The 15,358-nt window shown below is 35.2% G+C and overlaps 3 protein-coding genes across 3 annotated transcripts in view; 1 reads left to right on the top strand and 2 right to left on the bottom strand.

Annotated features, from left to right (window-relative positions):
* Positions 1-187: 187 nt before the first annotated feature.
* On the bottom strand, positions 188-1,348 carry LOC114240361 (uncharacterized). The gene has a single exon (XM_028170883.2). It carries the CDS (start codon positions 1,087-1,089, stop codon positions 547-549), a length of 543 nt encoding a protein of 180 aa, XP_028026684.1. The 5' UTR covers positions 1,090-1,348; the 3' UTR covers positions 188-546.
* Positions 1,349-3,235: 1,887 nt separating this feature from the next.
* Positions 3,236-6,355, top strand: Rev1 (Rev1 DNA directed polymerase). Its single transcript, XM_028188487.2, has one exon. It carries the CDS (start codon positions 3,427-3,429, stop codon positions 6,154-6,156), a length of 2,730 nt encoding a protein of 909 aa, XP_028044288.2. The 5' UTR covers positions 3,236-3,426; the 3' UTR covers positions 6,157-6,355.
* Positions 6,356-6,655: 300 nt separating this feature from the next.
* Positions 6,656-15,358, bottom strand: part of mlt (tubulin folding cofactor E like protein mlt) — a 33,172-nt gene continuing 24,469 nt past the window's right edge. The window contains exons 5-8 of the mRNA XM_089735035.1: positions 13,125-13,309; positions 10,964-11,095; positions 10,199-10,298; positions 6,656-9,514 (exon numbers count right to left, since the gene is read on the bottom strand). Coding sequence (XP_089591161.1) covers positions 9,395-9,514; positions 10,199-10,298; positions 10,964-11,095; positions 13,125-13,309 — 537 coding nt within the window. The 3' untranslated portion in view covers positions 6,656-9,394. The remainder of the gene's footprint in view (positions 9,515-10,198; positions 10,299-10,963; positions 11,096-13,124; positions 13,310-15,358) is intronic.

The raw sequence follows: 15,358 nt of genomic DNA, 5'->3' as shown, positions 1-15,358 counted from the left end.
TTGCATAATGGAGGAATTGATTCCCGATCAGTTTTTGTAGTGTCTTGTCTCCATTTCTGGATCCCATAGCACCAGAAAAAAGCATGTTTAAAGATATTTAAAAAACAAAGCTATAATTGTTTTACAGAAAATAGTTTGTAGAAAGATGAGTGCAAACAATTAAAAAATAATAAATAAAAATAATCAATTTGTTCTTTTCAACAAATATTTAATTTTAATACCTTGTTTACATTCAAACAAAAATTATAATTTTGAATTAATATGCAGAGTAGGAAGCTGGATATCTGTAGTGTAATATTTCCACAACATTACATTTCTAGGTATCATTGTTTTTTTACAATAAAGTTTATAAAATATTATCTACCCATCTCATAGCTTGCAAGATTTACACCCTTTTGGCACATCTAATTATTTCTAGAGCATTGTTATTGAACTTGAACAGACAATACACTTGTGAATAAAATTTTTGCTCTATTCAATGTAAAACACTCAATTCCAGTTTTCAATTTAATATAAATCATTATATTCTTATTTACTATTTTCACTTCACACATTTATATTAGGAATACCAGTCCTTACACCTATTGACACTTCCATATATTTCAGTAATTTCTGGGCTAATAATGTTGTATTTTCTGTATTAGAAATATCGGCAGTTAATAAATCAACATTATTCTCTGTGTAAAAGTTTATTAATTCACCTGCAGTAATTGCCATAGCATTCACAGGTAGTCCACTAGTATTTACGAGAACTACTCGCCGCCTTCTCAGATCAGGATGCACTTGACATAACTCTTTCTTAGCCCACTCCAAACAAAATAATCTGCTTGTGTCTAATGCAATAATCACAAAGTCAATGGCTACTCTACCAGTCAGATCAGATTGTTTTACAACTTCTTCTAAGTGAAATGAACGCAGAATCACCAATTTCCATCGAAAACCACTTTTCTTATGAACTTCTGATAATGCTTCCGATACCTTTTCAATTACTTCAACATTCAAAGAAAGAACTATTGCTGTTAAACTATTTTTGGCACTCATAGGTCCAACCCATGGAGCAATAACTGCATCTTCTTCCAGTAGTGACATTTTCCGTTGAATAAAAACACTGTAGTCTATTATTCACACTGATTCAGTTTCGATATTTTTACATTGAAACTCAGACTTTAACTTGTAGTGTCTATTTAAATTAATATGTACTCTCCGTATTGAACTATTTACTGTTATTGAAATAGGTTTATTTATAGTTTGAACTATTAAAACAACAGTAATATTGTATTGTGGCCTATGTTAACACAATTGTTATTAGTAAAATCTGTAAAATTGCAGAAATGGTCGTTAAACATAACGACATTTACTGTCAATGTCATTCATGAATTAAAATGTCCTTGAAAAATCGATATCAACATTATGAGAAATATGATAGACTGTTCACTCATTTGTGATTTTACGGACCAAAATACGTAAAAATCGACAGTTTATGCTGGGTAAATGTAAACTTCCATTTTCTGAATCAAGAATTTCAAATTAACCCACTTATGAAACCACGGCGTACGGTAGGTACATCTAGTTTTGTTCTTAAATAATAGTTGGAAAACTACCATTAAGTAATGGTTAATTACAGAGCATAATGCGACTCAGTGACGCACAATGCCGAATTATGCTGAAGCTTAGTTGAGCATTATGCCGCATAATGCACTCTTGTGCTGTAATTGGAAAACGGCCAGTATTATCTGTTTTGTTCAACATACCTATCAGGACTTTTTGGCGGGAACGCGAGGAGTGAAGTTGTGTGATTTGTTTTATTTTGTCTATTTAGTGTTTCTTGGGTTTCAATGTGTAATAATGGTGGTTTATTAACTGTTTAATATCTGTGAAAGTGCACAAATGTGGGAAAATGAAACAAAGCCGCTGGACGTAACTTCTCGGGATCCTTCAAAAAGTCCACTGAAAAAATGTCAGTAACTGACCACCATTTTACTGAGATTATATTTCATCTTATAAAAATAAGAATAATATAAATTAAAATAAGACATGACTTAAAGAGCTCAGTTACCAGGTCATAAAATCTCTTAAAAAAACCTACCTATCAATCTTTATACCGGTCACTCACATTCGCACGAATACGCAAACCCACAAGTGTAGGACGACATTTGCAAATGATTATGCAAAGTTTTCGCTGTATTCGTGGTTTTACAAGCTGTGTCGATTTTTTAACGAACATCAAAGCGCGCGAACCGCGATCCTTCGCGTAGTCTCCCACACATTCGTGTGAACAGTTGTGCCCACGATTGCGAAGGTAACGGACGTTTCGCCATTTTCATAGTTCGTGACGTCTACTGTGTAGCGTACCTTCATCATGGATTGGAACAACACCAAGGTGATGGAGTTCATTGAACTCCTGCAAAATGAATCGACCATATGGGACCCTCAAAAGAAATCCCATAAAAACAGAATGGCCGCTAATGACGCCTGGGAAAGAATTAAAAACTCTTTTTCTCTTCAATGTTCTATTGACGAATTAAAAAAGAAGAGAAATTCGTGAGAAATCCGTAAACAAGTGTAGGAGGAAGCGAAAAACGGGTTCGCAAATTGAATGCCGAACCCATTTGCACAGCCGCTAAGTTTGCGAATGAATGTCTGACAGCCCTTCACATACGCGCGAACATTCGTACAATGTACGAATGATTGTGCGTATGTGAGAGGCTGGCATTAAAAAAATGTGACACTACGGTACCTGTACCTATATCATAAATATTAAATACCTACGACTTTTTGGCGGGAACGTGAGGAGTGAAGTTCTGTGATTTATTTTATTTTGTCTATTTAGTGTTTCTTCAGGTTTAAATGTGTAATAACGGTGGCTTATTAACAGATATTAAACAATCTGTGAAAGCGCACGAATGTGGGAAATGAAACAAAGCCGCTGGACGTAGGTAACTTCTCGGGATCTTCTAAAAACTCACTGAAAAAATCTCAGTAAATGACCACCATTTGACTGAGATTATATTTCATTCCATATCATCTCATCTCATTTTATTTAATTTCATCCCAGTTGATTCATGTCTCAAATTAATCATCTTCATTTCATTTCATTTAATTTTTCTCCATATTATCATTTTTCATAAAAATAAGAATATAAATTAAAATAAGACATGACTAAAAGGCTTTAGTTACCAGGTCATAAAATCCCTTTTAAAAAAAACCTACGCGCCAATTAAAAAAAACCTGATAATTACATGAACTATGAATACATAAGTACCTACCCTACCTACTGTGTTTTTTTAATTATACAACAATACAATAAATATACATTTAACAACAATAAACAAATGAAAGACCAATCAATTTATAGCTACTTTCCTCGTTACTGTGATATTAATTTCATGACGTGATCAGCTCAAGCGTTATTTTTATTTATATTAAATGAGTCGAAACAAACGTGATGATAATTTCCCCGACAATGGGTTCGAGGCATGGGGAGGCTATATGCAAGCCAAAATTGCGAAACTGGAAAGTCAGTTTACTACAGTTACCGCAAAAGAAGAAATTATTTCGAATATTTTCACTGGTATTAATATATTTGTAAATGGATTTACTATACCTTCAGCAGATGAACTTAAGTTTTTAATGTCCAAACACGGCGGTGTTTATCACACTTATCAAAGAAACGAAGATTTCATTATTGCCACAAATTTGCCAGATACGAAAGTGAAGAATATGTCTTTAGCGAAGGTGGTTAAGCCTGAATGGATAACTGAAAGCATTAAAGCGAAAAAGTTACTAGATTACAGGAATTACTTGCTTTTTGGACATTCAAGAACACAAAGAGTGTTAAACTTCACAAAGAGAGTGACAAATGACAAAGATATAGATGAAACGAAATATAGTTCACTCAAAGAAACTTTAATTGAAAATAAAGATACAATAGTAAACAACGATTATTTCAATTCTATAAATTTAAAAAAAAGTACAATAAATACAACAAAACAAATGTGCCAAAACAGTATTAATGGAACTGGAAATGAGATAAATCCGGAAAAGTTGCAGGTCACAAAAACTGCAGCAGATCCCAACTTTATTTCTGAGTTCTACAACAACTCAAGGCTACATCATATTTCACAATTGGGTGCATGTTTCAAGCAGTATGTGAATGATTTGAGAGAACAAAGTAATTTTGTATTTCCCGCAAGACAAAATCTGAAGGACATAATTAAATCATCAAATAATAGATTATCGCAATTAGTCTTTGAAAAAGGAAAAACAATAATGCACATTGATATGGATTGTTTTTTTGTGTCAGTTGGGCTACGTAATAGGCCAGAGTTGAGAGGTAAACCTGTAGCTGTGACGCATTCTAAAGGAGGAATACCGCACATCAAAAGATCTGGTGTAGACAGGAATGCAGAATTTAATTTGTATAAACAGAAACAGGCCAAAAAACTTGTGAAAGACACTGGGTTACAGGGTCAAGAATTGGAAATTGAAACTAGACTTGATAATATTGGAGATGAGGAGAGTAAATTTGGGTCCATGAGTGAGATAGCATCATGTTCATATGAAGCTAGGGCCAGGGGAGTTGGTAATGGTATGTTTATGGGTGTAGCGTTAAGATTGTGTCCTGATTTACAAACCATTCCATATGATTTTGAGGGTTACAAAGAAGTGGCTTATACTTTATACAATACTGTAGCCCAGTATACATTAGACATAGAAGCAGTCTCATGTGATGAGATGTATGTTGACTGTACAGAACTATTGAAAGATATGAACATGAATGTGCAGGATTTTGCTACAATATTGAGAGAAGAGATTAAAACAAAAACTAGATGTCCTTGTTCAACAGGATTTGGAGGAAATCGGTTACAAGCAAGGTTGGCCACCAAAAAAGCTAAGCCTGATGGCCAGTTATTTCTAACTGCAGATCTGGTACAGGATTTCATGTATGAAATCAATCTCAAAGACTTACCAGGTGTCGGTAGACAAATATCACAGAAATTGGAGTTATTGGGGCATACAACTTGTGGAACATTACAGAGTTTATCTTTAGCCACATTAAAATGCCATTTGGGCACTAAAACTGGAGCACAACTGTTTGATCAATGCAGAGGTCGTGACCAAACTGCCTTAGCATTTCACACTGTGCGAAAATCAGTTTCTGCTGAAGTTAACTATGGTATTAGATTCGAAAATAATGATCAAGCTATTGAATTTTTGAAACAGTTGTCTGCTGAGGTACATTCAAGAATGCAGCAATTTAAAGTTTTAGGAAAATGTATAACTTTGAAGTTGATGGTCAGGGCTGAAGAAGCACCAGTTGAGACTGCAAAGTTTATGGGTCACGGATATTGTAATGTCATTAATAAATCAAATAATCTACCTGCAGCTACTAATGATGTTGAAGTGCTAACCCAGGAAACTATTGAGATATTTAAAAAAATAAATGTAGATGCTAAAGAAATGAGAGGTGTTGGAATACAAGTAACAAAATTGGTGCCAATTGTTAAACAGCAAAGTAAAGGTGCCATCAGTAAATTTCTTTGTAACAAAACAACAATCATAAATATCAAAAGAGAATCCAAAACTGAAGTTGTTTTAAACAAAATAAACTTAGAGAACAAAGAAAATAAACAACTTCAATTGAAAAATTCTAGGCTAAAGAAAAAATCTCCAACAACTGATAAAACTAAATCACCACCAGGGAAAAGACGAGGAAGACCACCCAAGGCACTTACTTTAGAACAAAAAGAAAAAAAACGTGCCATAAGTAAATCCGGAGTAGAAGCCAAAGATACACCTTTCAAGAATCCAATGATGAAACCACAAAATTCACTCAAAGAAACAAAAATTAAAGTTGAAAAAACGGAAGGCCTCTTAGGTCTGCCGTGGAATAAAGCGAGAGAATTACTGAGAGCTTGGTTAGACAGTGGCCAAAAACCTCTAAGTTGCGATATCACAATGATAGCAGAGTATATGAGAGAGATGGTAATTAAAAAAGAAATTGACAAAGTCGAAATATTGATAAACTTTTTAAGCAGAAGGACTGAGGAAATTGGTAGTCAAGTCTGGCTGGATGTGTATTGTCATGTTGTAGAACAAGTCCAGAATGCCATGATAGCTATTTACGGGAAAAGATTACATATTGACGCAACCTGAATTAAATGGAAGGAATAACTTGCGCATGAACAGACGAGAACACTCGCCCATAAAAGATGCGTAAAGGTAAAATATCCTTTTATAAAAAATATATAGCACAATATTTACGTGTTGGCAAAATAACTCTCTAATCGTGACCACGGAAACCTGTAGTATCTGAAACTTTGGAAATAATAAACGCGAAATGAAAAGTTAAAAATTAGTTTTATTCTTGTCTTATTTATTTATTTATTTTATTCTTTATTTGTACACACAGTTAATATAATACAGTAATTGCGATAAGATATAAAAAATGGCGAGCTTAAATCAACAATAATATAATAATATAATAACTTCATAACAAACCTTATGGATCACATCACTCGGACTGCTCTCGTCAGCTGCGCCTTCACCAGAGATGCCAGTGGTCATCATCCGTTGAAATCGTGTAGAGCTCTCGCGTAACAGTCGCATATGATCAGGAAAAAATACGAAACCATTTAATAAAAATAAAACAATATTTATATGTCCAATTGTATATTTTCTATGTTAGAAGACGACTAACAAAAGTTAAAAACCTTGATTACAAGTCAGTTAAAACAACATCGTAATACCGTGCCTTAGGTATTCATCTGAAATTCTTCCATAATTCTAACCGAAATGAAATGTATACCATTTTTTTCCAATCAACATATCATTTTCCAAATATTTTGGCACAAATGGCCTAACAATCAGTGTATTAACATTACATGTCGCTGTTATTTTATATTTATGTATCATGTTTTGTATGGCCAAACTGAATCCATAGCTTCCATTAAAGTAATATAAAATACTTGAAATTTGAAAATGGCAGTTAAATGTTAGTATAATAAACGAATATCACTTTCAATCTTGCAGCGTAAATTGCACATGGTGCAACAAAAACCCTGTTCAAACCAAGAGAGGCATGTAAAGGCTTGTGTAATAAATTAAAATCTAACTATTACATATTAAAAGAATAATTTCACAAAATGTTTACGTTCATTTCCTGTAAAGCGATTATGTAAACTATTAGAATTGAGCAGCACTCTTTAAAATTTATGACCTCTATGCATCCCTAAGCCATACTCTAGATAGAATTCTAGATGAAATATAATTTTGGCGCTTTAAAGAAATTTTTCTATCTTAGTACCATCAACGTACGTCAGAAGGCGCACCAGAATTTCCAAGAAACTTGATTTTCATACAGTTTGCGATAATCATGATCGGGTTTCCATAGATTCAGCATAAAATGAAAAGTACTTCACTATCAATTAATTAATTTATCATTGAAATTAATTCAATTTTCCTTTCTGTTTATTTTGTCTGGAAAGACAAAAATATAATTGTTCAACATTCATATTAGCTACGTTCGTATTAATGTTTTCATCAATGTAAAGTTCGCCTATTTATCTATGTCTAATTTTAAAAAGACAATCGCTCTGAGTTTATTTAGCTCGCTCTTGCCTATTATGGAATAAATATTTTTACCTTACCTTAAATTTGTATACGATTAATATTTAATGAATTTTACAGAATTAGAGGAAATGATATTCACATGCCACTTGTTTTGAAAGTTTTTCTTCTTCTTCATATATTACTTGAATAGAATCAAGTAAGAGCTAAATACCCCCTCATGGTTCGGTCAAGGTTTTAGTTGCACCCTGTAATGTTTTTACAACACGAAGAAGTTAAGCATTTCGTTTCCATAACAAATCATATCACAGACGCTTACTTCAAATTGTATAGAACATAATATTTTTACAATTTCATTTTAAATTGTGCTATGGTAGTAATTGGCAATAAAATCGAATTCTTAAGCGAACAAACAATAAACTAAAACTAAATGCTTTGTGACAACCATTGAAATTAACATAGTCTTGGCGATAAAGATTTACAAATTAACTTATCCCGCGCTGAGAGGGACACCAAAATAAAACTACCCAATTTCTGCATATCATACGTACAGGGTTCATAAAGAACATTCCCGAAGTTGAAACGGGCTTTAAATCGTTATTCTGACGTAAACGGAAATTATTAATACACGTTCTTGTAATTTTTGAGAACCAGCAATGAAACGAAAAGTGAGTCGACTATTATCAAAGCCAGCAATTTGACTTTTGGATAATTATTGGTAAATCAGAAAAACGAATTACTGATTTTGTATTCTATTGGCAGTCACAAAACTCTTCGAAACGACATCTTAGATAAATAACAGGTTAACTATTAACCTTTATTTAATGCAGGTTTTGAACCGTATTCTTTGAAGGAGACGATTATATTCAAATCAATCTGTATTGACATATCAATAACATTTTTTTGTCCAAATGCACAACAGATTGCCACCTTTGATAATAGACGACTCAAGTACCCGCCTCCGCTTGACTTTCGAAACCGTTGTTTCCGCGCGTCAATTGACTATTGAAGTTACATTGCGTGCTGTGTAAAACACTTTCGGAACTGTTTTCGTGCTTTTCTTTTAGATCTAGCTTATCACCAATTTTATCTTCGCTTTCGGGAATCGTTCGAACACATCCTGTATATTGCATGACATAGATACAGTATGTAGACATTTATGACGGTATGATCTAATTTATGTTAAACAATCTTCTACTTAAACGTATGTTACAATCATTTCTCATTAAATTCTGTTAATAGTTCAACTACAAAACGTTTTTCGAATTGTTCCACAAAAACGTTTGTTTTCGTAAAAAAAAAACTCTTTTACAAATACTATACAGGGTGATAAAAGATAAAGTTTTTATGTTAGTATTTTTTCGTGAATATCTCCTCCATGTGATATTTAAACAGAGGTGTTCAAACTCTGCGTATTACAATGATACATCAAGGGTGAATTGGCTATTTAGTTTAAGCAACATTTTTGCAACTTTACAGGAGAATCATTTAAAGTTTAAAATTTGTAAAAAATATCATAACAAAAAAACTTCTTCAGCTATTTCAATGGAATAAACTTAATTGAAGTTCAATTAACAACATAAAACTGTTGATGCCAATATTAAATAGAATGCATCTTTAATTACAAAGATAAATGTCGCGTATTAAGCGAAATTTTGCTTAAACCAAATACCATTTGACCCCTCGATATGAATAATTTAATTTTGTTCAGTTTTGTCAAGGTTGGCAATACATATTTTTTAAAGTTCCAAGTAACCGCGTTTTGTCAAGGTTGGCGATATTTTAAAGTTCCAAATAACCGCCTACCCACATTACCAACGTCAGTTCAGGCGGTCGAGTTGGCCGATATAGAGTGCTTCAGTTTCGAGTCGATGATGATCTCGTCCCCCGACCTGATGTTGTACGAGTAAAGCTGCTTCGTAGGGTACTTCATCTCTTCGGGACCCTGACAATACGGCCATTTCATTTTCACAATAATAACGGGTCATATGTAAGAAGCAGCTGTGTGTATCGGATATTGACGATGTACATAGATAGTCAAAAGATTTAAAAAAAAGAAGAACTCACTTACGGCAATCTTGTTATTGGAGCCATAGACAACAACCGCATTTTGTATGGTTATCCAACAAACTCCGACAATATCTAGACTACATTTATTTATTTATTGCTAACTAGTGTTAAGTGACCTTAGAACTTGTCTCGGGGTGGGTGGCGCATATACGTTGTAGATGTCTATGGGCTCCAGTAACCACTTAATACCAGGTGGGCTGTGAGCTCGTCCAACCATATAAGCAATTAAAAAAAAAAAAGTGATTACTAGAGCCAATAGACATCTACAGCGTAAATGCATGCCCCTTGCATTGCTGAAGTCCATGGGCGACGGTAACCACTCACCATCAGGTGGGCCGTATGCCCGTCTGCCTACAAAGGCAATAAAAAAAAAAAAAAAAAAAAAAAAAAAAAAATGCGCCACCCACCTTGAGATATGAGTTCTAAGGTCTCAGTATAGTTAAAACGGCTGCCCCTCTCTTCAAACCGAAACGCTTCACGGCAGAAACAGGCAGGACTCACTCCCAACCACCAGTTAAAAGTACATCTAGGCCTGTCGATCTATGTTACTAGAAAATACCTGCGTATCTCTCAGTTCTTGGTCCACGTAGAAGAGCCTCATCTTCGCAGCCGGGAAGCCAGCTAATCGCTCCAATCTTGTTTTTAGATCAGAAACAGTCCTACAGGCAATCGTAAAAAATTATTATTACCACAAATTAGGAAGCTCTTCTAAGCTATTCTGTGAGAGTGATGCCCTGTTTTGGCTGCGTAGAGTTTAGAAAAAGCACTAAACCATTTCTCACAATGGATGTCGTAAGGTGACTAATAAATATTCATTTACAGTTGATGATGTAGGGCGTTAAAACAAATGTGCTCAGTGCGAGTTTTTTAACGTTCTCGATAGCGTAAAAGTTAACTCAAATTTGTATGCAGTTGAAACAGCGCCTCTAGCGGCAAACGTTCCAACTCCATACAAATATGAGTTAACTTTTACGCTATCGAGCCCGTCGCTTGCGACGAAGGGCTCGACGAGTAAATTAACCCTCATACACAGCCCACTGAGTTTCTCGCCGGATCTTCTCAGTGGGTCGCGTTTCCGATCCAGTGGTAGATTCTGCGAAGCACGGCTCTTGCTAGGGTTCGTGTTAGCAACGTCATCAGGTTTGAGCCCCGTGAGCTCACCTACTAGTTAAGGCGACGCTGATATAGCCTCTCAAGGCTATCAGCTTAGGTAGGGAAAAAAACGCTATCGAGAGCGTTAACATCTCGCACTAAGCATACTGCACGGGTACTCAAACCTCAACTGAAGAAAACCTTTACGTGTTGCGAATTGACGGTTACCTACCTGTAAACGTCGACGGTGCGCACTTCGCTCGTGTCCCCGCACGTGAACGTGATCTGCACGCGCTTCTCGGGCCGCAGGTCCACGGACACCAGCGGGTCGAGCTTGCCGTGCACGTGCACCAGCTCCCAGTATCTGAAGCCAATCGACGAGCAACGTACATTCGCGCGTGTTGTATATATAAATAAATAACTGAGAAACAAATCACGCACGGTTATCCGACCCCAAATTCGGATTCCCCCGGTATCAAAGACTAATATAAATACATACTTATATACGTATAAATTTAATATACATATATAGATAATAAACGACCAGACAAACAGCAAACAAACCTGTTCCGCACACGAATGTTTGCCCGATGCGGGAATCGAAACCACGACACTCTCGACGCAGCAGTCATGAGCACTAACTACTCTGCTACAGAGTACTATTTATGCAAGATTATAAAATTGTTAACACATTTCAGAGTTATTGCAATATTCGTTCATTATTCGCTCTGTTATTGTTTTAGAAATAGAAGGTTCTATAAGGTTGGTATTAAGGTTGTTTGTTGTAGTATTAAGGTTGTTTAACCAGGAAATAGAAAAATACAATATTACAATTAGGTACCCATTACATTAATTCCAACATGTTATTCTGAGATTTATCTGCACTTTAATATAATATCGTGTGCGTCTTGTCAATCGCGCCCTCTCCCGTCTTACCCCGCCACATACCTCAGGAGGTGACTAGCGCTTCCGCGCGCACTATACAAGAAAGAGATCCATTTAATTATAGAATACGATTTCACACAAAAAATCTGTCGAAATCATTTCGTTACGATTGCAATATTATATTTCATTAACATCCCAATTAAGCAATGTAGGCCACGAGTCGAGACTTAATATTAGTGCAAATTCCCGCCCACTCAGCTCCTTATGAATAGGACCTTCCTGTTTGACCCTTGTCTAGGTCAAGTCGATTTGTTCGTTATTACTGAAATATATGATCGTTCCATTGAAACTCGGTCAACGTTTTTATGAGAGGAGTATTCCGAGATCCCTCACTGGATCTCGTGGGGCGAAAACATTTAATAGGGCGCGATATTGGTATTTGAACACGCTTTTATTGATTTACCCCATGTCTATGTTAAATGAAGTCTTCCAATTAAATTTGCAGTAGCTTTAAGACGTTTGATTTACTAAGTAATTTGCTAAAATTTGACCCCTCTGAAGATTCTTGATATTGCGACATTCTTGCCTTCAGAATTTCGCTAAATTAAAACAGCTGCCTGATAGAGATCGCTTTTGGCGATAAGACAGCCTATTGGACAACCTGTAACTGCCTTTTGACCTATTTTCTAAGTTAATTATGTTACGGTATCCAATAACCTATACTCTCTTTGTTTATTGTATGTATTTTTAAACTCTTTTATATTTCCTAATCAAGTAAGTATTGCGTGCGGCCGCAAAAATACTTCCAAGATAAGGTCGATTCCAAAATAAGGTTACACTTACGGGCCTGTATACACGATAAAAAAATATTGTAATCTGATAAATTAATTTGTATTCGTTACCCAAATTACTTTGACCTAAATTAAAATTATAAAAGTCGACATTTACGATTAGAAAGGTATAGGTACAATTTATACTATTGTTTATCTACCCTAACATCGCATCGCGGTAAATGAACAGGCTGACTGCGACCGGGACTCGAATCGCGGATCCAATAGTTTACGGTAGTCCGGTCCACTAACCAATAGATCAGCAACAATATACACGATAAACATTGTTCGTTTGCAAGTATCGTTTTAGCAAGCAACTGGCGCATTGTGTTAGCACAAGACAGCATCCACTGATTCTTTTTGTTACATTGCGTGCTACACAAGATACGTGAGACAACTAAAATATCACATCATTTTTGTCTCAAATACGCACACCCTGTATTAAAACACGCAATACACGCGTAATAGGAAAAATGTACGTGCTCAACACGTGTTTACGAACAATTTCCAAGATAAAATACATTGTAAAAAAATATCAAGACCTCAACGTACTATGAAAGGGTACTATTATGACGAAGCAATCATGCATGTTCTAATATCTACAGTTCGAAGGTTGAGACAACCGTTATACAATAAAGTCGAAAATTCGATCAATTAATCATTCAGTAGATTTCATACCTATCCGGTCGATCGGCCTCTGGTTTTTCCATGTAATATCTGATGAAGGCCCTCTCGGCAGCATCTCGTTCTTCAACAGGGACCGCCCCTCCTCCGTTCAAGGTCCTTATATGAGGGAGACGAGCCACTAAAAGCAATCGTCTCTCGTGCTCTGTTGACTCGACGCGTTCCCACAGCGGCCAACCCTGGAGTGCACATAGAAGAAAATTAAAAGAAAAAAAGATGTGTGGTGTCGTGGGACACCGGATAGGAACGAAGTTCCTTATTATAACAATATTAATTTTAAATTCTATTCGAGGTATAAAGAAAATAATTATTCGGGTATACATTTTTTATTGATAAAAAAAACTACTTTACAAAGTTATTATAAAAAATATATAATAATAAGAAACAGCTACTTATATGAATAATAATAATAACCGTCATCACGTAGGACTATACATTAGACACTGTATAGCCATCATACTAAGACTATACATAAATAATAAAAATCTTACGTTACGGACATTTTTTCCCGGTTAGGGTACCCCTCCGCATCGTCCCATAAGGGACTTCATTCCAAAAAACAGCACTGCCGCTTGAAAAGTTTTCCGATTTACGTAGAAACCAAATCGTTCACAGTAAATAGCACCCGTACATTATGGCCGAAGGATAAGTCGTAAAAATGAAATCATTAAATTTTAATGGTATTGCTTTTGTTCGTCTCAAGGCTTAGACGATCAAGTTTCCTTGTATAGTCCTCGGACGAAGCACCGGCTCATATCTCGCCGGCTATGTTACACAAAATAATATGTTCAAACGGGGCCATAATTATGTGCATATTTAAAGCAACATATTTTTGCAGCAAAAAATTGTGGATATGCCATATTTTACTGTATATAAATTCCTCGGGAATTTATTGCGAATATTCTAGAATGTTGTTTTAGCGGTAATCGAACCTGAAGTTGCCTACTCCCAAGTCCGACATCTTGTCTCCTTCATCCCTTATTTAGCAGTAGCTCAACAACATAAAAAAAAACTGCTGAAGTCTATTCAGTATGGTTCATTGAACATAAAATACGTTTTGCAGGGTTGGAGTTTCAAGTCGCTAAACTACTATTTCTTTCCTCAAAACTTTAGCACGAATTGGAATAAACCCATTCCAGTTCGTATTCCCAGTTATAACTGCATGCATTCTCGGCTCTGAACATAAATATCTAAATTACCAAACTCCAAGCAATGATTCACTACTTCAACTACATCTGATCTTTTGATTCACTTCAAATCCTTTTGTTGCTGTAAATATTGAACGCTCTGTTCGATTTGAGCACTTATTCTTTAGTAAAATAGGTTTAGAATCTAATGTTTTGCATTTCCTTTGTTCGTCTCACGACAAGGAATTGCGGTGTGTTTAAATCACCTACCCGTTTTGCCTAAATGCGGAAAGCGGAATTAACTCTGCATGCACTTTACATGTATTCGATTCTTTTAATCCTGTTTTCTTTTTCTGTTGCAATAATCGGTATAATACAGTTTTATTTCGCACGATACCTAAAAATCGGTATAATACGGTTTTATTTCGCACGATACCGATTGACAGCTTCAATACTTCAATGTCGTGTTGACGTTAAGAATGCCAAACAGAAATCGAACTGGGATAATGGAATTTCAATTGCAGCAATTACGCAGGGGAACATCGCAGACTAATTTATGTATAGGTACATATTCTCATCATCAATCATCGATGTAATTGTTTTTAAAGCACGCAAAATTATTGAAAATATGATATTAAAAATATAGTGAAATAATAATATTAAATATCATTAATTATTTGTTGATTCTTAGCCATTAGCGGCCATTTTACAATTTAAATGCTTTTGATTGGTTTACGCAAAATGCGATTAGATTCTTTCTTTCAGATGTTATGTATAAAGCTATAAAAGTTGATTTCTTGACTGACCAAGGAGGACGCGAACATTTTCAAAGACGTTGATGATGACGAAGTGATGATGATGAGATGACGACGATGAGATATTGTGAAGAATGTCCCGAAATTTTATGATAATAAATTCATCCATAACTACAACTATACTGAGTATCTAACTATACTAAGATCTTAGAATTTATATTTCAAGGTGGGTGGTGCATTTACGTTGTAGATGTCTATGGGCTCCAGTAACCGCTTAACACCAGGTGGGCTGTGAGCTTGTCCACCCATCTAAGCCAAAAAATCCAACAACTTTTATCGTTAACTA

This window comes from Bombyx mandarina, chromosome 18 (genome assembly GCF_030267445.1).
Source record: "Bombyx mandarina strain Sakado chromosome 18, ASM3026744v2".
NCBI lineage: Eukaryota > Metazoa > Arthropoda > Insecta > Lepidoptera > Bombycidae > Bombyx > Bombyx mandarina.
The sequence above is the reverse complement of the archived record's forward strand: the minus strand, read 5'-3'. Positions and strand labels throughout refer to the sequence as shown.